The following is a 21157-nucleotide window of genomic DNA, read 5'->3' as shown; positions in this document are numbered from 1 at the left end:
CCCAATGCCGCTGCAAATGCCGCAAATGTGGCCACGCCAGTGCACTTGCAGCTGTCAGAGTGGACAGACTGGAGCGCTTTCCCTAATGCGCTCTACGAAGGCTAGTTTAACCCAAAGCGCTCTACAGCTGCAAGTGTAACCAAGCCCTGAGACTGCTGAATAGGCTGCTTTTAACAATAAGCCATAGTGGTTTCAGGCACTTTACTGGTTTGCCAAAATCTCCCCGTACAATCTCACTTGCCCCCGGTTCCTGGCGCCCGAGCCCAGGCAGGGAGCAAAAGCTGCCTTCCCAGCCAGGCTGAGCAGACTCTCTCAGACAGCTGCCAGCGCCAGCCCGCTACACTGCAAAGCAGCATCCCAGCGGCCAGAAGGGGCTGGTTGGTCCTGCCCCATCTGCTCCTGGACCCCCATCCCTTCCACTCCCTGGCATTTGGGGCATGCATTAGCCAGCCCCTCTTCCTCCCCTACCTCTTCCTGCCTCCCGCACACGCCACCGCCAAACAGTTGATTGGGGTAGGCCGGAGGCGTGGGGTGAGGGGGAGAAGCTGATTGGCGGGAGACACTGTGGGGGGGATACGGGGAGGAACCCACCCACTATTAATTTTCTGTGGGTGCTCCAGCCCCGGAGCACCCACGGAGTTGGCGCCTATGCACAGAGATTTAAAAATGACTAGTCCAAGGTCACACAAGAGAAACCTGCGCCAAAACTGTGAATTGAGGATTCATACCTTTAGTATTGTTTGAGAAATGTATTGTCCTGGAGTATTGTAAGTGTATTGTTTGAGAAATAATTAACTTCATCAAGATTGATTATAAAATGGAAATATGAAACCTTAAAGCACATACATGTCTTGTTTCAGAAGCTTCTAAAGAATAATAGAACAGCGATGGCCAAAGTGCTTAAAAAATGCTTGAGTGTAGTGTTGCTTAGCAATGCCCAAAGCATCTTTGATGTATTCAGGTTCAAATAATGCCTAGAGCTGTGGCAGATTGAGATTTTGACCTGAGAAAAAGAAATATGTTACTTTATTATCTTTATCTTAAGTTTGGTACCAATGCCTGGATTTGGGTCACAAACCCATATATTTAGTGTCTGATTTATAATACCGTTATATAAAAATAATTTTATATATAATAATTTAACACACATAGTCAATGAGTCCTGTGGAGGTGCCAATCTAGGCTGATGCCCCCAACTGTCAGCTTTCTCCTGGCAATAGGATAGAGGGTTGTCTGGAGAAATTAGTGAAAGCGCTGAATTCACTGCTTCCTGTCATGCACCAGCCACTCCCTCTCCCTCCTCCACTCTGTACATCTCACTCATCCCTTGATTTAGTTAGGGCCAAAAGTGCTCCCCTCACTCCCTCCACCTCAAAGGGAGCAACAGCCTACTTGTTATTGGAGCGATGGCAGTATTCCTCTTTGACCAAAAGAGTGCATTTACACTACAGCGCTATCTCCTATATTGACTGTTTTTGTTTTAAAAATTCCCATCATGTTCTTCTGAGTTAACTTGGCTGACATCAGCAGCTGTGTAATCTCAGATCATTCTTTAAATATATTGGATATTGACTTTCCTCGCTCTGTGTAGGAACACTTTTTCAACTATCTAATCCTGCTGTATTTACTGATTATCTGACCTCCCAGTGGGAGCTTTTCTCTGAGGCAATGCATGCAGATAATCCAATCTCTTTTTGGTTTATTGCTGTAGCTGTCACACTTTTTTCCCCCTCTAACAGGAGCTATATTATCTTATACTTCTGATGGGAAAAGAAGGCTAATAGAGAAGATTCAAGAAATAGATTATTGTTCCCTTTAAAAAATGTTAAAAACTAAATTGGAGCTAAAAAGATTTATTCATAGAGAGATGTATGTGTTATGCTCCCACATTTATGATTATTTGGAGCCAAAAGGGAGAGATCACCTCAGGTAATTAGTTCACACATGCTGGCAAACATGCAAATATTTGCTGTGTGGGGTAATAAAGCATGTATTCAGTACATCTAACAGGAGGGTACAAATTCCTCATGCTAAACCAGTCAACCAAGCTTTCATTCTTTTCTGCCACAATCATATAAAATCATTTGAAATTATTTTAAATTGTATTGATATAGGCTTATCTTTACCACTGACTTTATTGCTACGCTATATTAATCTTTTAAGCTTATACGAAGGAATATATGTTTTATGAGGAATGAAAGGTTTCCAGTTCACTTCTGCATATGCTTTTGTGATGGTCACTCATCTTTGGGATTTAGGTAATGGTTTTCATGTTTAAAATAAAAAGCTGTTTAATTTCTTTGAGGAAAATGGAGTACGTAGGAGGAAAAGCATTGCTTCTGTTTGCCACTGCTTTTCAGAGCAGCAAAGTGTCAATAAAATCAACTCAATAGTAATTTTGTGAAAACTGTTTACCACACTCTGTGCCACAGTGTACTATATTGGTGAGAGGAGTGATCTTTCAAATCATCTATACCACCACTTTTATTAGGATATGTAAGTTTGCTTTCAAAATTTAGAGTTCGTGGACAGCACTAAAAACAGTGTGTTCCAACCTCTCTTTATATGTAACAAACTTTGAATGAAGAGAGTAAAGAATATCACTGTAACAGGGCACATGCTTGCATCCCAATAAGCTTGTTGCAGTCCTTGGGCCCTGTAAGCAGAGACCTGGGGCTGGAAAGGAACTGGAAGGTGGCTCTCTACACCTGCCAGGCAGAAGACTTGAGACAGGGGACACCTACAGGGAGCAGGAGCTGGCTGGGGAAGGCTTTGAAGAAGGACTGTAAGGACTTTGAAGCCCTAGAGACCAGGGCTAAGAGACGACCCTTGTGGGTAGTGAGACTGGTTGCTTTTTTTTCATTTTTCATTTTATTTATAAAGACCTGGGAAGAGAACAGAGGCGGAACTTTTTGAAGCATGATTTTCTTCCTTAGCTATCAGAACAGTCCTTCCACTTACAACCATGCTTTATAATAGATTTCCAGATCTTGTAAAGAAAAAGATAAAGTAAATTTCTGCTGCACAGCTTCTGTCCTCATTCATCACTAACGGGTAATCCCTCTGACCTGTACAGTTTAGAATCAATTCAGTGTTGTTGCTGGAAGTTCCAGTAACTAAGCCCCACCATGCGACTCAGGCCACCAAAATTCTGTCTCTGGCAGCAGAACAAGTTGGCAGTTCAGTTTTGTTTCATAACTTCAACTTTTATTCATTTTCATGCAGTAGCAACTTCATTTCAGCTTCTAGCTCCTCCCACTCTCTCTCCTGAGCTGAAGGATCACTGGAGCATTGATGCTCTATCCCTCTGGTTCCTCCAGTGCAGCAGCACCCTCTTAGCAAGTTCCCTCTGCCCCCATCACAGTAGCAAAGAAACCCTGCACTCATTGAACCAAGTCTAAGAGATGCAATATTTGTAAGGCGTTTTTTCAGGATGAGCCATGCCCTGCTGCTACAAGACACTGACCCTCACTCTGCCAGGGCATGGTGCTTTTAATCAGATTGGCATGCCCTCCCCTCTCTCCCTCCTTGTACCACCCCCAAACCACAACTCTCCTGTGGGAAGGCTCATTGAGGAGCATGAGGTTTTCCAAGGAGAGGAGAACCCTCCCAGGCTGCTCAGGAATAAACCCTGCAAATCCCAGAAGCTTCAGATCCAAAAATAAAAAAGCAAGCGTAGTCCTTGTTAAGGCATCATTTCATTTTGTTAATGAGCAAGTGGAGTAAATATCATGGTTTAAACCCATTCTTCTTTGCCTTTACACCCAGATGTAGAGTTTGCTGGGACTTTTCTGTTCTCTGTAAAGTTCCTTCACTATGCTTGGTATTTGTCCCATCTTCACCCTGCAGCATATGTAGACATGCAGAAAAGCCTGTTACTCCTGTGAAGCCCTACCTCAGGCTGCAACATAATAGGTATTGTGCTTTCTAGCTTTTAGCCCATGAGCCCTGACTCTCCCAAGGAAAGGGACTCAGATTTCAGACAGCAATGGAATAAAAATTGTGCCTGTTTCTTGTTTACTGCCTGTAGACCCTCACTTTGACAGGGAAAGGGAATCAGAATCTGAAGAGTAGCAAGAGGTGTCTCTCTGCCCCTCCCCATCTTCATGAGCTGGCTCCACATTAGATTAGTAGGAGCACTTTAGGTAGTCTGTACCTACAGCAGAGGCATGTTCCATATGCAGCTACACCATCATAGGATTACAGGGACGTAAGAGATAAATCCCTTCCCATGTTCAAACTGGCTCCTGTTTTTCTGAGTAAAGCCTTGATTGGTATTAGGTTTCTTCTGAAGTACTCAGATATCTGCTGGCCACCCTGGGGAAGCAAGGAGGTGTCCTTTCAGGCTCCTTGGTCTTTCTAACAGATTATTCCCACAATCAAGATATTTGACCCAAAAAACCCCTGCATGACTGTCACAGGACAGGAAACCACTTGCACGCAAGGAGTTCATCAATATTAATTATAATAAAATATCTATTTCCCCCTTCAATCATTATTCGGTACAGGGTTTTCCACATGTACCATCTTTGAGGACATAGTAATATCCAAATGGGGACTTTTAGTTTAACATTTGGTTTTAGCCAAAATGTTATATTACAAAAAAATAGAAATTGCATAAGTTTTAGGAGCCTAACATTGGAAGAAGAGTAGCCCCACTAATGAAAAGATGTCACCCCTCAGAAAGAGGACTTCCATGCAAAAAATCCCATAAACTATAAGGGTGAGGAAGACTTCATAAAAATTTCAAAGCCTAAATTGTAGCCATTCAGAGCAAAAATATTCCCTGTACTTAGTAAGGAACATCTGTTTGGTGGCAAGCAAGTGGTTTGTTGTCTGGGGTAGGATCCTTGCTTTCAGTGTGATAGTTTTCAGGTTCACATTCTGGTCAGATCCTTGTAGCATGCAGACTATTCTTTCTTTTTTTTTTTTTCCTGAGTTTTGAAGTCACTGACAGTGGTCATCCTTGCAAGTTATCTCTAGCAGCTAGGATTGCTGGCATTATGCATTGATATCATTCCCTGAGCAGGACTTCACAGAATGTTCCTCCAAAAAGTCCTTTTGAGAGCATGGAACCACTTGTTGTATGCAATACAAAAATAAGCATCATTAACAGTACATATCTGAATGTCCCCTTTTAGGCAGGTAAATACAGACAATATGCTGAAAGCCAACCCAGTTTTCACTCTGAGCCTTTGCATGCTCATTGTGGAAACAAGCCACACAAAGTGGGGAGCGTACATGGAAGCTTAGATGATCTTGGGGTTATGATCCCTGACTTAGAAAAAGGGAAGCATCCAGCTCTCTCTCCAGCTCTGACCCTCTGCTATACAAATGTCCAAAATCTCAATCTACTGCATCGTTTTACTTCATTTTGATAGCTCTATCAATTGCATGCTGAGCAAAAATATAAGAATACCCATACAAGATTGACTACGGAGGTACATTGAGTCCAGTGTTCTGTCTGACAGTAGCCAGAGTAGCAGCTGCTTCAGAAGAAAGTGCATCAAACCCTGTAGTGGGTTTTATGGAATAACTTTCCCACAGGGCCTGAATCCCTTCCGAAATCAGTGAACAACCAGAAGTCAGACCTTTTCTGAGGTAATGGAAATAATGCCCAAGGCAGAGAAGAATCTGCTGTCTTTAAACATAGAGAGATGAAGTCTCCTCCTTCTAGACCACCACTTGCCTAAAAGGCAGTTGTTTGGACTTGCTAGGCAGCCAAAGAACCTCCATTGCATGTGTAGCAAAAGACCAGACCTCTTAAAGCAAGGATCTGTTCTTTGTCCAGACCTGGTCCACTCACAGTTAACAGCCTGGGTGTTGAAGGAAAAATGTAGTTCAGCATTTCTCCATTAACCTCATTGATACATTTTGGACTCAAGACAGAACTCAACTAGGAAAAGGCATTGGTCTTGTCAAATTCAGTTTCTGGTATGAGGACAAACAATTTCTTTGGGGCAGGGATGGTCTCTGTTATATTTTTACAGTGCCCAGAACAACTGGAACCAGCCTGTAGATGTTTCTGTTACACAGATTTAATAATCACAAAGTTTACCACATCAGAGACACTAGAGTTTCCCCAGGATAGTTGGTCTCACCAGAGAAAAGTAGGTAACAGCCCTACCAGCATTCTTTATGCAGGTATATTGCAGTCTCCAACTGATGTTGAGATTAAACAATAACAGATTAGACAAGTCTGTGGGTGGCCTTTCTAGTTGCCATCACAAAAACCCATACTCCTTTTGTCATGGAAAAAAGATTATTCTTATAGCTCCAGAAATCTTTCTGCCCAAGGTAGGTTCCTCTTACCACAATTCCTGGGAAATAGCTCTCATATGATTTTGTTCCAGTCCTCAGCACTTCTTTGGCACAAATAGGCATTCCTAGAGCTCCAAAGGTATATCTCAAGCATTTTTATGGGAAGAAAGTGTCTGAGCCTTACCTGAGGAAGAAAGTCAAAGGTTTCCATTCCTCTGCAGGAGGCATCCTTTGGTAGGAAGTTGCTATTGTGTTCCCAAATAGTTCCTTAAATTACAGAGCTTTTGCTTTATATTGGGAGGCACAGTTTAATTTTTGCTTATTCTACTATAATAATTCTACTATAATACTACTCTTGCTTATCTACCCCACACCTGCCCTCCACACTTCTGTGAATCATTCATTGTTCACTAATTCCCATTTGTTATGAATGAGGGGAGAACCTGTACAGCAGTATGAGAAATTTCTTATCTGATCATTTTTTTTTGATAATAGCTTCCATCTTCATTCAACCACCTTGGAAGTCTGGTAAATGACTAAAACACAATTTGTAACGAAGTGAATATTTTCTCTAAAGGGAGACTTAGAAATTATATTAACAGGCAATTACATTTTCAGTTGTTGTCTTAATGCTAATAATCAGATCCTGGAATGTTTCTGTAGCTTTGGAAAAACTCTTCTGGTAGCCTGAGTTGAACCCTGGGGCTTAGTCTTTGTGCCTTGTTGGACTACCTGCAAATTCCACAGGAGAGAGGCATTACCCATTTGTTATGAATGAGAAGAGACATTCCTAACAGAAATGTATTACTGAAAATTCTCTCATTCATCTCTCTACTCTCCATTATTACTGCTAATATGAAACACAGTAGAGTGTATAGGCTGCAAACTTTGCTAGGCATTTGTGCATACACACAACAAAAACAGTTTTTGTCCTAAAGAACTTCCAGTTTAATCTATCTCCAGTTTGCAAGCTCACCCATCCCATAAATGGGTGTCACGGTGAATAAATGCTTCTGTTTTTTTCTCCCACACATCTAAAAATTATCTACCCATTCCTTCAGCTTGGTTCTCTTTACCTTAGTACTATACTTCCCCCAATCTCCTGCATAACTCAGCTATGGTTTTGCTACTTATGATTAATCCACACCTCCCAAACTTGCCAGTAATAGCACACACACAACACCCCGTTGTCATGCATTGTGGATGTGGCTTTAACATATTGTTCCAAAATGACTGAGTTCTGCAGCATGTTGTTTTTTTCTGATTCAGATAAGCTTCTTTTAAACAAAATCCTAAAGTATTTTGGAGCAAGGGACAGCTGGAAAATATATATTTGATGCACAAAACCATACAGGGATTCATATCTTTTCTATGGCTTTTTTTTATTTACCACCGAAGAAGAAATGTATCCATTTATTATACGATGTATTTATGAGGCTATATATATAAAAGAAAAAATATTCTCGGTTGATGGTTTGACATGTTTCTCTCACCAGTTTTGTCTGCATGTAAATTTGTGGTTGATACTGATTGGTTTTGGTTTAATATTAAACAGGAAGCAAGCAGCATTGTGGATCCAAGGAGACTTCTACCGATCCAAACAGAAACAACAATCAGTTGATGATGGACCTGTGAATAAAATTCTTTCTGGCTTGGATGACCTTTCAATCAGTGGGAGTTTTAGTAAAGTACAAAATTTGGATCAATGTGTGGAGGTAAGCATTCACTGGAAGAATCATACACCAACAGGGAGAGCTCATAACTTTTAATAATGAACTATACCCAATTTAATGTTTTTTCCCCATAATATAGTGCCTGTTATAAAAATCACATATGAATGCAAGAAGAAAATAGATCCTTTTAAGCATATACATATTAAATGAAGACAGTAAAAATAAAAAGAATGAAGAATGTCCTCGGTGTATACTAATAATAATGAAAAAGAAGAGCAGAAAACAGCCAAAATGATAAAACAACCATCAGTGATGGAAAAAGTAGAATTTAAAATGAATGTAGATTCTGAGGAAAAAAATGTTTGAAAAATGAATATTTGTGATAAACAATACAAAAATAAAACTTAAAGCTTATTTGTTATCTATTTCAAAAAGTAAATTCAAGGTTAGCATCTTGATAGGACAGGATGAGAATAGCTATATTGGTAAATATGTTGGCTGAAAGAATATGGTAGCTACCTGATATTTAGTATTTTGAGGAAAGAAAAACAGCTAAACAAAATAACCAAACCCTGGCCACTATCCACTGAAATGAGAGATGGCATGCCTTGTGCGACTCTTTGGCAACTCCATTGATTCAGTCATCCTGGTTTTCCAGCCAGTTCTATTGAAACCTAGAATTTGTTCCGGTTTCAATATACCGGTAATTCTAGATTTATCCTGTGTCCTAGGCCGTCCCAATAGTGCTTTTTGCTGCAAGGTAGCACTTCATTGCCTCCCCCAATCACTTGAGTAGCTGAAGTTCTCATCTCCAATGGCTGATTTTCAAGTACTTAGCAAGAAGTGTAAGTGAATCTCCTCTGTGATGAGAATCACAAAAAGTACACAGAGCGGTGGAGACATTTCCTCTTTGGTCAGCTATCCTTAGTGTAGCAAAATAGGCATTAAACATCTCAGTCTTCTTGATGTCATCAGTTATAAGCTCTCCTTCCAGCTAAACAGAGGATCTACACTTTCCCTCTTATTTCTCTTGCTCCTAGTGTATTTATAGAACCTCTTTTCCTTGCCTTTTATGTCCCTTATTTGGTTTAAATCATTTTGTCCCTTAGCCTTTCTGATTTTGTCCCTACGTGCTTGTGCTAGTCATTTGTTCTCCTTAGCAATTTATTCATTTCCACTTTTTGTAGGATTCCTTTTTGATTTTTCAGGTCATTACATTGCTCCTAATCTTTGCTATTCTTCCTGTCTTTCCTTTGTATCGGGATAGTTTGCTGCTGCACCTTTAATATTGTCTCTTTCAGAAACTGTCAGCTCTCCTGAGCTCCTTTTTGTCTTTTGAGAATGGGTCACTCTGAGTATACAACAATGATACTGTATTCTATTCTGGCAACTATTTGTGTCCAATTGTAATTCAGTTTGTTGCTTAGGATCTGTGAAGATCCTAAATGTCTAGTTTTCTGGGACAGTGCATTTCTTGCTTTCTGCTGCAGCTTTTAGGATCAACTGGGTTGATGTTGTAGTCTGCTAACTGGAACTGATTGTGTTGTAAGACCATTCTAAATTGAAGGCTTTTTTTGCTGGAGGAATTCATTCAGTGTTTGCTGTCCTTTTGGGAGTAGTTTCAGGACCTACTTGTTCACACAGGCCTTTGATCAACCATCTTGGCAAGTTCATAGTTTAAACTCTCTGACTGTTTGTGTATTGGAGTCTTGTTACAGAGTTCATATGCTAAGAAATGATCACATCATTAAAATGAAAAAATTGGTAAAATACTGCCCCCATCGCAGTTTTTCATCTTTGCTAACCTCCAGCACTTTGTTTCTGATGGTTGTGACTTCATCCGGTTAAAGAATAAAGACCTAGAAATGGAAAGAGCTTATGATTGTCTCAAATTTTGTTTGCAGATGTTGCAGACATTCACTTTTAACAGATATTGTTTATAATTTTTTTCAGAAAAAATCTTTGCCAGTTTCTTTACTAGCTCATCTTAATCGATGCAGACATGGAAGCAATGAGACACATGCCAGAGTATGGTTACATGCAGAGGCCACAGCTTTATTAAACTATTAACCAATGAGGAAGCACTCCTCGAAATACCCAACTGGGCTGTTCCAGAGTCAAATTTAACTGGGCACCAGTGACCCCGGGTTTTACAAACCTGAAGATGGAGATTATGGCAATGCCCCCTTTATACCTTCAGGCCTGCCCAGGGACCCGGTATGAAGCCAGAATCCCATTCCATTTCCCTCATCCATACTGGAGGTAGGAAAGATGAGAGATGGGGAGCCCCACGCTGTATGAGACATGGAAGCAGGTATACCGCTTCGTGCAGTGTGATACTTGGGGCCTGTACCCAAGCAGCCCATTGGGTTACTGGGACCTTGCATTGGGTCTTTTTCTTAACCCAGTCACAGTACTGGAATCCACCAGAATTGCAACAAGTGTAATGTAAACTAGACTCTGGGATGTTGAATGGAAGGTGAAATGGTCTACATAGCAATTTACCAATTTTTGCTATGTGAGACACATCCCTTCCAGACCCCAAATAAAATTTGGTGATCAGCATAGCCCTCAGCATCATAAGAGGTATACCATGTCATATAAGGTGGGAAGGGGTGGCATTGAAACAAAGCAAAAATGGCTACCAGCCAGCAAATGGGCAGAAACAAATCCCTCCATTTTTTTCTCCCTAGTCCTTGCAGGTAGTAACCAATCAATGACCCCAGTCATCTATAGCAGCTGGAGCACGTGGGACAGCATAGAGCCCAGACTTGGTTCGAAATCAGGTGGTTTGGATCTTAGACACCAAAGCATTAACCCTATCACCTGCGTTATCCACAGAATAGTTGAAGTTCTTCAGTATTTCCTTTATGTAAATTATTTCTTTTTTGAAATAATTATAAAAGGAGTATCGATTCCTGCTTTGCTTAGCCAGATTTCTGTTTTACAGTGTTCCATTTTCAACCTTTTTTTCAGAGATTTTAAATTTTGATGTAAAAACAAAATAAAATTCTAAATCAAATTATGTAGGTGGTGTTTTGGATGGAAGGAATTTTAACTTCTATATTAAATTAGAAAAAAAAATGTATTTGGATATTTTTGAGTTGTAAGAGTTATTTCTAAACAATAAAGAGAATTTATTTTGGGGGTGCTTTTGTTTTTTCTGTAATGTAAATTGGTTTAGGTTTCTATAAAAGCTTGGTTATGATGGTACATAATTAAGTTGCTTTTTTACTGTATTTTTAAGGAGTTAAATTACTGAAGTTTAAGATCAGGTAATTTAGATTCCTCTCCCTCTCCCTCCCCCCCCCCAAATAAATCTTTATAAAAATTCTTGCAGTGTTAGATTAAAATTGCTTCAAAAGCCATGCATTTATCTGGCTAAGGACCATTAAAAATAGAAACTGTGTCTAAGTAGCCATTCAGCATAATGTAGTCAGTCCAATTTAAATGGAAGATCACATGGTAAGTCAGGTATTCTTCATGAAAGCTGTATTCAGAGAACAGTGAGAAGAGGCATTGATCTGCGGTGAAGCTGGACATGTGCTGTTTGTATGACTGCTGTTACCAAGTTCTTTTGAAAATCATAATTATTGATTGTCTCTGCCACAACTTTAGAATAGAGCGAACTCTCTGGGAACTTGGAACCATCCACACTTTTTCGTCTCTTGTTTAGTTTAATGTCACCTCGTTATTATAGTGTGAAATTTCCATGTTTTTTTCCTATTAAAATTGTAGCTTAAGGCACTTTAATCTTTACTTCCTTTGCTTTTCCTATTATGCTATTTACCAAAAGTTTTTTTGTATCATACTTTTTATTTTGTGGGAAATACATAACCCGAGCTATACAGAGGATCTTGAGTCCGAAATGCCCTAACCTGTACTACTTTTTTTTTTTTTATTAAATTCAGAGTTCAGAGGAAGATAATCTGTAGCTTCTTAGATTCCTCAGTATGGATGTGATCCTGCTCCCACTGAAGTCAATGGCAAAACTCCTTTGATTCATTGGGGCACGATCAAATCCTACATATACTATTAAGTTTACTATTGTACACAGCTGTTAAGTGCTTTCTTAACACTTTTTTATTGGTAAATGACCCAATACTAAAATATTTTTTTAAATGTGCTCTGTTTTGTAGTATAACACATTTTGGCATTCACTTTAATATTCCTTATGTCTTAATGACCTGGAGCAGACTTTTGAGAAACACTTGTCTTAGTTGAATTTTTTAAAGTGCTTGGAGTTCAAAATGCTTTTTTAATCCTTCTGATAAACAGTGGGATACATTCCTAAATTAGAATACTATTCTCTTTTTATTCTTGTGTTTTCCCTGATATTGTTTTTAATAGCAGAGCTGAACTCTTCCAGAACTGCATTGCTCTAAAGATCTTGTAAGTTTCTTTCTTTCCTCACTTCTCACACTCCATTACTAGAGGAATTAATCTTTTCAGTCACTTGCCTCATAATCCACAGCACAAGAATGTATCCATTTCTTTTACTTGGTGTTAATCTGAAGGCTCTACTCTTGATCTTAAGTCAAAGTGTATAGTAAGAATAAGGAGAAGCTTTTGTTGTCCTGATAGTAGAGGTCTGAATTAGGACTCCTGGGTTCCATAACAACTGAAATGTCTGTTACAAAATACTTCCTATTTTATTTCCAGTGTTTTCCGTCACTTGTCTCCGACTCAGTACGTAATTAAGGCTAGATCCTATAAATGCATCCATGTGGATGTGTGCTTACATAGTGCCCCATTGAAGTTAGTAGTGGTGTGCCTACATTCAGTGAATCGAATCTAGGACTGAAAGGGACCCCCAGATCCCTTTCTGCAGTACTCCTTCCTAAGCAGTCATTTCCCATTTCCACTTGATTGTTCCTTACTAAGTGGAGTACTTTCATTTGTCCTTATTGAGTTTCATCCTATTTACTTCAAACTGTTTCTCCAGTTTGTCCAGATAATTTTCAATTTTAATCCTATCCTTTAAAGCACTTGCAATCCCTCCCAGCTTGGTATGATCTACAAACTTGATAAATGTACTCTCCATGCCATTTTCTAAATCATTTATGAAGATATTGAACAGAACTGGACCCACAACTGATACCTGCGGCACCCCACTTGATAGGCCCTTGCAGCTTGACTCTGAACCAATGGTAACTACTCTCTGGGAATGATTTTCCAACCAGTTATGCACCCACCTTATAGTAGCTCCATCTAGGTAGTATTTCCCTAGTTTGTTTATAATTGCACTATCTGACCCTTAAATTGTAGTCTCTGCAAAGCAGAAGTAATCTTTCAGGCACTGAAATTAGATTAGTGTTCTAAAGATTTTGTATTTTTATTAGCATGCATCTTCCTTTGTTTTAGAATGACTTTGAAGACAATGCAGAGTTGGAATCTAAGAACGGCATGACACAGGGAGACAAACTTCGTGCCTTAAAAAGTCAGAGACAGCCGCGATCTGCTACAACTGGAGCTCTTAGGTAATCCTCTTCTAACTTTTTGTATTATTAAATTCAGTGTGTACTAATTCTTTATGAAAAGCATATGCTTGTCTGTTTCTTTGTTTTATAATTCTGACACTTACAAGTTATGATATGTAGACCTTTTCATTTTTAGATCACTTTACAAACATTAATACTGCCAACTTTTCAGTGAGTTAAGTAGGCACTCAAATGTGGAATCTGAAACTGAGAGGTTAAATGACTCGCCTAAGACTACAGAAGTGGTTAGTCTTAGAGCTGGTATTAAGGGACCCCCAGTTGCTATGGTAATACACTAAACAACAAACAATAAATATTAATAATTATTACTCAAGTTTCTAGCTCTTAGTCCTGTGCTTAGTCCACCATATTACCACACCACTTTCTACCCACTATAAATGTTACATTTATACAGATTTGTTATTAGCTTTAAAGTTCACCTCTTTCTACCAGAAATAGTTTGCACAATCTTAAGCTTTCTTCTTCAAGGGTTCTTCAGACTTAGGTGTTTGTCAAGTTTGTTCATGCTGCCCTTCAAGATGGGTTAATGTTAGCAGTTGATATTGTTGATATTATCTGAACTGCATTTGTGGTAGCCAGATACTGCTTTGTGGTATAAAAGCTTTCATAACTGTAACAACTTACTGATGTAATTTAATATGTGCATACAGCATTGTAATTAAGCCAAGTAAAAGGCCAGTGCCCACATTTCAAGAAGGGGGAACTCATTTGAGCTAAAGGGGGGTAATCTAATGGCAGTTCTCTGTGAAGACCCAAAGTAGAAAATGGATTTCAGTTCCCCGTCTCCTGTTATGAACTGGGAGGTAGTACCCTTTCAACCTTGGAAAAATGATTTGTATTTCTCAACAGCAACCCCTAGGGAGTTGTGGCAAGCACCATACTAAGTGCCATGTATTGTCCCTCAGCAAGTGGGTAGGGTTGCTTCCTGATATGAGGACAGTTAAAGCAGATAAAAATGGTGGGAGTCCTAAAGGCTAAGAGAGATGCAGAATTGGAGAAACTTTAAAGAGGTAGTATTATCAAACAAGGATATTTAATTTAAAATAAAACTTGCATTCCAAAGGAGAGAATTATTCTCTCTGCTACTGCAGCAGTAAAGAGATTTTTTTTATTATGTCTGAGCCTTAATTAGTAATGCTAGAAGTATTCTAAGACAGAACTGAATATAATATTGTTCTATTCCTTTCCATGTCTGTATTTCTTTTCTTTGCTGCTGTTCACTAAAATAAACCTGTACCATCAGGCACCAAATGAAAATTTGAAAAATGCAACTCAAAATCTAAAGTATCAATTGTTGTCATATTATAAATGTACACTTATTCACCATATAAAAGTTTACATTCCTGTGAAAATAATTAACAACATATTTGGTTCCAATTTTAAATTATTTATCTGTATTTCTCATAATGAGTTTTGAGTTCCATCTTGTAAAACAATAACTAAATGAAAGTCTTTAAGGATAACAGTTAAATGAAATGCCATTTCAAATGTAATCTTAATTACAAACACTTCAAGTCAAAATGCTTTGCTGTTGCTTAGTAACTGCACATAAAAAGAATGTTTAATATTTGGGTCCCTTTTTCATACTTTTGATTTCCCTTTATATTTTCCCCCTTCTGCTCAAAAATTTCTTATTTTTAGATATAATTGTAAAACATTGTCTATGCAAAAAAATTGAGGCTGAAGTCTGTGTTTAAACATATTGTGCAGTTTCAAATAGAAGGATTTTAAAACTGAAGACATCATGAATAGTACTCCCCAAATTCAGAAGTAAATACATGAAAAATGAAGTTTGCAACTTTTCCACAGTAAGCTGACCAAAGACTTCCAGTCTTCTAACCTATTTTCAAGCTACCCTTAAAGATGAAGAAGGAATAGAGGTTTTATTTCTATCCTTTAGTTCATATACTATGAAGAGGAGGAGGACCATATACATACCTACATAGTTGGCTTTTTATGACAGAATTTTCTTATGCACCTATGAAGCTGGTATTGTATGACAGGAGATGGCAGCTGAGTGTAGGTTTGATGGTTGTAGTTGAAAAACAATGTTTCAGGAGTACAGTTTAAAAAATTACATATTTTTATGATGCATCTCACAATTTATATGAAGCATTTTCTACTTTATGTATGCTGCCCAAAATAATAACAATCCCCAAGTCAGAGTCTTTGGTCTTATATTTACTAAAAGATTGAAACTATGCTTTCATAATTTTTTGTGTGACAAGCTGCTTTAATTTCTTTAGGCTGGAAGATATGAAATTGCACACCAGATCAATATCACAACCTTTCAGGTATTTATTTTACTTAGTTAAACTTGTGAGAAAATGTTTAGTGCATTTAAATTTCATTTTTTAAAAACGTCTGATCTTCTACTCTTTAACGTTTTAGAGCTTTGCCTTATCAGTTTGATTAATAGCAATTTGTCAGACTTCTGATATTGATATTAAAATCTATTTTAAGCACCCATTCAAGGGACAGAAAATAATTGGTTAATTTTCACAGTTAGTCTTCTAGTAATGGTGGAATAAAACTTTTTTAGTCTTATAAATGGGCCTTTCCTGAATAAAGTCTGCCTGTTGTGTAAAATGTATAGTAACTTTATGAAATTGATAAATGTCCTTTAGAGACTAGAAGGACACTACCTCACTTGCGACTTGGATCAGAGTTAAACATTTCTGCAAACCTTGTGCCACATTAAAGATAATACAATTTAGCATGAAAAGTGGTGTTAATATTAAGAACCATCTTAGAAATGGTACTACATTTAAAAAGATAAATTTGAATCATTATCTCCAGCAATTGGTTATTTCCATTGTGCCTGTCACCTGGTATCTAAAATAGATAAATAGTACTATCTGGGAGATAGTATTTAGTAAACAAAAGAATATATTGGCTACAATTATCCCCAATGTGATTTTAAGAGACATGATTTTTGAGGGGGCTGATCTCCATTTCCCCTTGTTTACTTTTGTCTACCTCAAACTCCTTGGCATGCACTTAGAGGAGCTCCCACCTAAGACCATTATTACCATGCTATTTCAGTTGGAACCTTTTAAGAACACAAAGCACTTTCTTTCCCCAAGAGCTGAACATATTGATCTGCCAGCTATGGGAGTGAGAGGATATCACATTGCCACTAGACTTTAGGACTTACCCAAAAATATTTCTGAGAAACCTACTGCACCATATTTCTGTTATTATTAAGTCATATATTACTTAGTTATTAAAAGCCCAATCCTAGAAAAGTACTTTTTGACATAATTTAGAAGCGAGGGTGCACAGCATCTCACAGGACCAACCCCTAAAACACAAGAATGAAGAGCAGAATTTAGGAACAGAAATGAGCTTTATCAGCTGCAGGTGTTCAATCTAAAAGTGGCAGTTGCAACTTCAAAATTTTAGCATGCTCACGGAGCCTTTAACCAAGTAAGTGACTTGATACATTGAGGAAAAACTCAGTGGCTGTGACTAACAAACTGATGTGATCTTTTAGTATGTAAAATTATCTTCATTCTGGTTCTTTAAACATACCCAGGGTTTATTAGCAAAAATGCATAAATAGGAGCAAATCATAGTAAAGATTTTTTTTAAAAAAATTGGGATTTTTCAAAACTGATGTGAATGAGAACTGCTGAGTATTTAGCACTTTTGAAAAATCTGGCCACCTACTTAAGTGCCTAAATATGGATTTAGAAGCCTAACTTTTGGCACCCACTCCTTGATATTTAAAACAATTTATTATTTCTGAAGTTCACATTTGAGTTCACTTGCTCCCCATTAAAGCTTTATACTTTTTCAGATTGAATAGTTCAAGTAGTTCACAAGGGTCCATGTCTCCTCTGAAGTCCTCCAAGGTGGCAGCAGCTGTTTCACCATCTGCAAAGAGAATAAGCAGAAGCCCTACGTCCTTAGGATCTAATTTAAAAAGGTACATTTTCTTGTCCTTATGTGGCTTTTTGGGTAGTTTAAGGGAGGGTTATGTCACTTTCTCTAAAGTCACATGACAAATTATGAAATAGGCCATTTTTCTTGCTTTATACATTTGTCACTTATGTCTGAGATTGAATATAAATTAGCGGGGAACACTCCCAAAACTTTAATATCTATAAAATTCTGTTCATCTCAATAAAATACTAAGTGGGAGATCATATGTCCTTATTATGAACTTTTCATTTGTTGCCATTAGGTAACAGCTTAGATATTTCTGCTATTCTGAATAATGTAGAATGTTAAATGAAATTCACGGTGGTTCATGGATTTTGCCATAACCGCTGAACATAATGAATATTCATTCATTAAGATGAAATGAGATGTTCTGTTAGCCCAAGTGCTTTAGTGAACTAAAGGCATCCTATTTTTTACTCTCAGGATATTTATGAAATAGCTTTTTGGCTCCTTTATCTTGTCTTATATTACTACTTTTGATGTGTAATTTGTATAGAACTTGGATTTTCATTATTTCAGAGAGAAAATGAAGCTGTGTGCTACCACTGTTTATATGTGTCAGAATGGTCCTTGTCATTTTCCCCTAATGTCTTTAAATGTCTTGTGTGTGAAATCTTCACATATATATACATTGCATGTATTTTTCCCACATGTTTTCCACTCAGCGTTTCCGTAAACTCCAGACTAGGCAGTTCTCTAGGGAACCTGTATGCCGCTTCAGATGATACAGAGAGCAAAATGATGTCATCATCCTCTAGGACAGGTTTTTCTGTAAACCATATCTCCAGTCATTTGAATGGCAGCTTGCAGCTGCCTACCAGAAATTACCATGAGCTGAACAACAACCTGTACAACAGAAGCAGCAATAATGGCACCAACCTCAACAGTCATGTCAGTTCTCATGGCACCAGGACAGATGACGACTACAGCACCTACCAACCCTCCTTTATGGGGTTAACTACTTCTCCGGCACGATACCTGAGTCGTTCAATTCCTGTAAGTTCACAGCCACAAAAGCCCTCTCAGGGACATGACAGAAGTTTATCTACCTTGCTTCTTCAGCCAAAACTATCACAAAAAAACTCTTAACAATCTCAGAGCAACTTTCTAATCCCTTATCTTTTACAATTTTCTGAATGCATATAGCATCTTTGTCTGTTTCTAATGTTCTTTCATCTGCTTCCTTTTTGCTTCTCCAGAATTTGGCTCAGAGAAAGGTGTTATGAAAGTAGACAAATTATAAAAATACCTTTCATGATTACAGCTTCTGATTTGGAGTTTTTTTTCCTCTAGATTTTCCATTTCAAATCATTTGTGTTATAACTTTTAGTTTGAGAATTTCAATTTATGTAGTATAGGATCTTCCTGGATCATTAGATATCATAGGTGTCTTTATACAGTAATATTAGAGGAACTGCTTTGTATATATATACCACACTAATTGAAAATAAATATGCATAAAATGAATCAACTCAGTTCTTTAAATGGGCACTATTGAAAACTCATCATTTTCAAACACTGAGTTAGATAGTTCAAAGTAGTATGCCATACCCCAGAATCTACCTTCTATTTTTCATGGTTTTATAACCCTGTTTTCCTTTTGAGGGGGAGGGGGTGAGAGTGGGAGGAAAGGTAAATGCGTTTTCTCCTTTGTTGCTGTGTAAAAAACCCACACAGAGGTACACTGATATAGTAATGAACTCACTATACATTGTGAAATGTACAGAGTAAAGAAACAGGAAAAAATAGAGAAATTATTTCTCATCTTTCAGTTATGTTTGGTGGTGTTGGCAAAAATAGGAGGTTTTAAAACAAAAAAGAGAGAAATCACAAATGTGATTTTTTTTTAAGTTGACAAGTGTTCCTTTAAGATCCTATGAAAACTTCCAGAATAAATCATTCCAGTATGTGAAGTCATATTAAATATTAAAGAAGTACAATTTTAATATCTTACACCTGTGCCTTAAACACATAAGTGCTTTCATGTATGTGTAGGGATGGCTTCCTGAATCACGAGATAGGTCTCTCTAAAACTTGATATTTGCATCTTTTTGTATCAAAAATGTTTCCCAGTATTACTTCCGTTTTAGCAATTTTGTAGTCTTGGCCATCATATTCTGAGGTTCTTTCTCCTTGGAAAAAAAAATTGCTATTTCTAAGTGGAATGCATTAAAAGTAAATTTAGCATAACTTCAAATGCTAAAGAATATCAATCTGCAATAAAATGTATATTGGGGGGTGATTTGGTCTATATAACAGCCTGTATTGTTTTCTTTTTGTTTGTCTGTTTAAAAATAGTGACGTTTCATTTATTTGTTTTTTTCTTGTAGTTGTAATAAAATAGTTTTCAAATTAATTTGAAAATAGCAGTTATGCCATTCCTCCCTTCCTCCCCAATCTTGTTTTCAAATTAAGTTCAGTTTGTAAAACCACATATGGCAGCACTTTCTTGGGAGAGCGGGCATGGGGACAGTTGTCTTAGAACAGACAGTGCGCTACTCCTTTCCAATGGGACTCTAACTAAAAGAGGCATTGGTTGGTTTTGCATATCACTGTTTTTAAATAAATGTAACACCTCAGGAATAGTGCATGGCATCTCTTATACCATATAACACTTAGAAGCCCAGCTGGCATTATCACTGATGATCAATGTAAAGTTGATGAAGTACAACTACCAAGCTATGGTGCTATGTGAATGCCTATTTTCACTTTCAGGTGACATAAATAAGAAGTGGGCAGCATTATCTCCCGTAAACGTAAACACGCTTGTTTGTCTTAGCAATTGGCTGAACAAGAAGTAGGACTGAGTGGATTTGTAGGCTCTAAAATTTTACATTGTTTTGTTTTTGTGCAATTATGTAGCAAAAAAAAAATCTTCATTTGTAAGTTGCACTTCCATGATAGAGATTTCACTACAGTACTTGTCTGAAGTAAATTGAAAAACCCAATTTCTTTTGTTTATCTTTTTTACAGTGCAAATATTTGTAATAAAAAATAATAGTGAGCACTGTACACTTTGCATTCTGTGTTGTAATTGAAATCAATATATTTGAAAATATAGAACAACATCCAAAAATATTTATAATAAATTTCAATTGGTATTCTATTATTATTTAGCAGCGCAATTAAACCTGGGATTAATCACAATTAAATTTTTAATCGAGTTAATTTGTTTTGAGTTAATCGCTTAAGTTAACTGTGATTAATTGATAGCCCTACTAGGGACATTTTGAATTCCCTGGCATCCATGAATGTAACTTCCTTACACAGGATCCTCCTTAAAGGAAGATGTACCTAGATCTTGTTCTCAGATTACATATAAATGTAGGGTGTCTAATGATTAGCCATGATAATTGTCTAGAGTACAGCTTTTAGGACAGGATAATCTAGTAACACAGCACCACTTGCTCGGATTCATCCCTTGAGGCATGGACATTTTAAAACAATAGAATAAGCCATGCAGCAAAATAAGGATCTTGAACTTGAAGGAGAGCCATGAATGTTCTTGGTTCTTTTTTTTTTTAAGTCATCCTTGATGGATGTTCCCAGATATCTATATGTTATACGACTGAATTCACAGACAGGACAGTGCAGGGAAGAGGATAGGCATGTAGGTAGAGAGAATCAGGGCTCATATGACTGAAAGCTCCCCTGACTGACTGACTGCATTTGAGCATTTCAGGCAGGTACCTTGGAAGCAAATTAAATATTATTAAAAATAGCGATATTCATTCATCAGAACAATTAAAGTGTTAAAGAGTCAGTTTCCTGTAA

The 21157-nt window shown here is 37.6% G+C and overlaps 1 protein-coding gene across 7 annotated transcripts in view; it reads left to right on the top strand.

Moving 5' to 3' along the window:
- Positions 1–21157, top strand: part of CDC14A (cell division cycle 14A) — a 137638-nt gene that overhangs the window by 103029 nt on the left and 13452 nt on the right. For 4 of the 7 annotated variants that reach the window (XM_024107337.3, XM_065554283.1, XM_042840633.2 and 1 more), the window contains 5 exons: positions 7817–7976; positions 13299–13414; positions 15682–15729; positions 17238–17366; positions 18049–18379. In XM_024107337.3, the coding sequence (XP_023963105.2) occupies positions 7817–7976; positions 13299–13414; positions 15682–15729; positions 17238–17366; positions 18049–18379 (784 nt within the window). Of the gene's footprint in view, positions 1–7816; positions 7977–13298; positions 13415–15681; positions 15730–17237; positions 17367–18048; positions 18593–21157 lie in introns of those variants that run through there. The other 3 variants (XM_005300895.5, XM_065554284.1, XM_065554282.1) reach the window with 2 other exon arrangements.

This window comes from Chrysemys picta, chromosome 8, assembly GCF_011386835.1.
Source record: "Chrysemys picta bellii isolate R12L10 chromosome 8, ASM1138683v2, whole genome shotgun sequence".
NCBI classification, from domain to species: Eukaryota; Metazoa; Chordata; order Testudines; family Emydidae; genus Chrysemys; species Chrysemys picta.
Note: the sequence above shows the minus strand (reverse complement) of the source record. Positions and strands in the feature narration are given on the sequence as shown.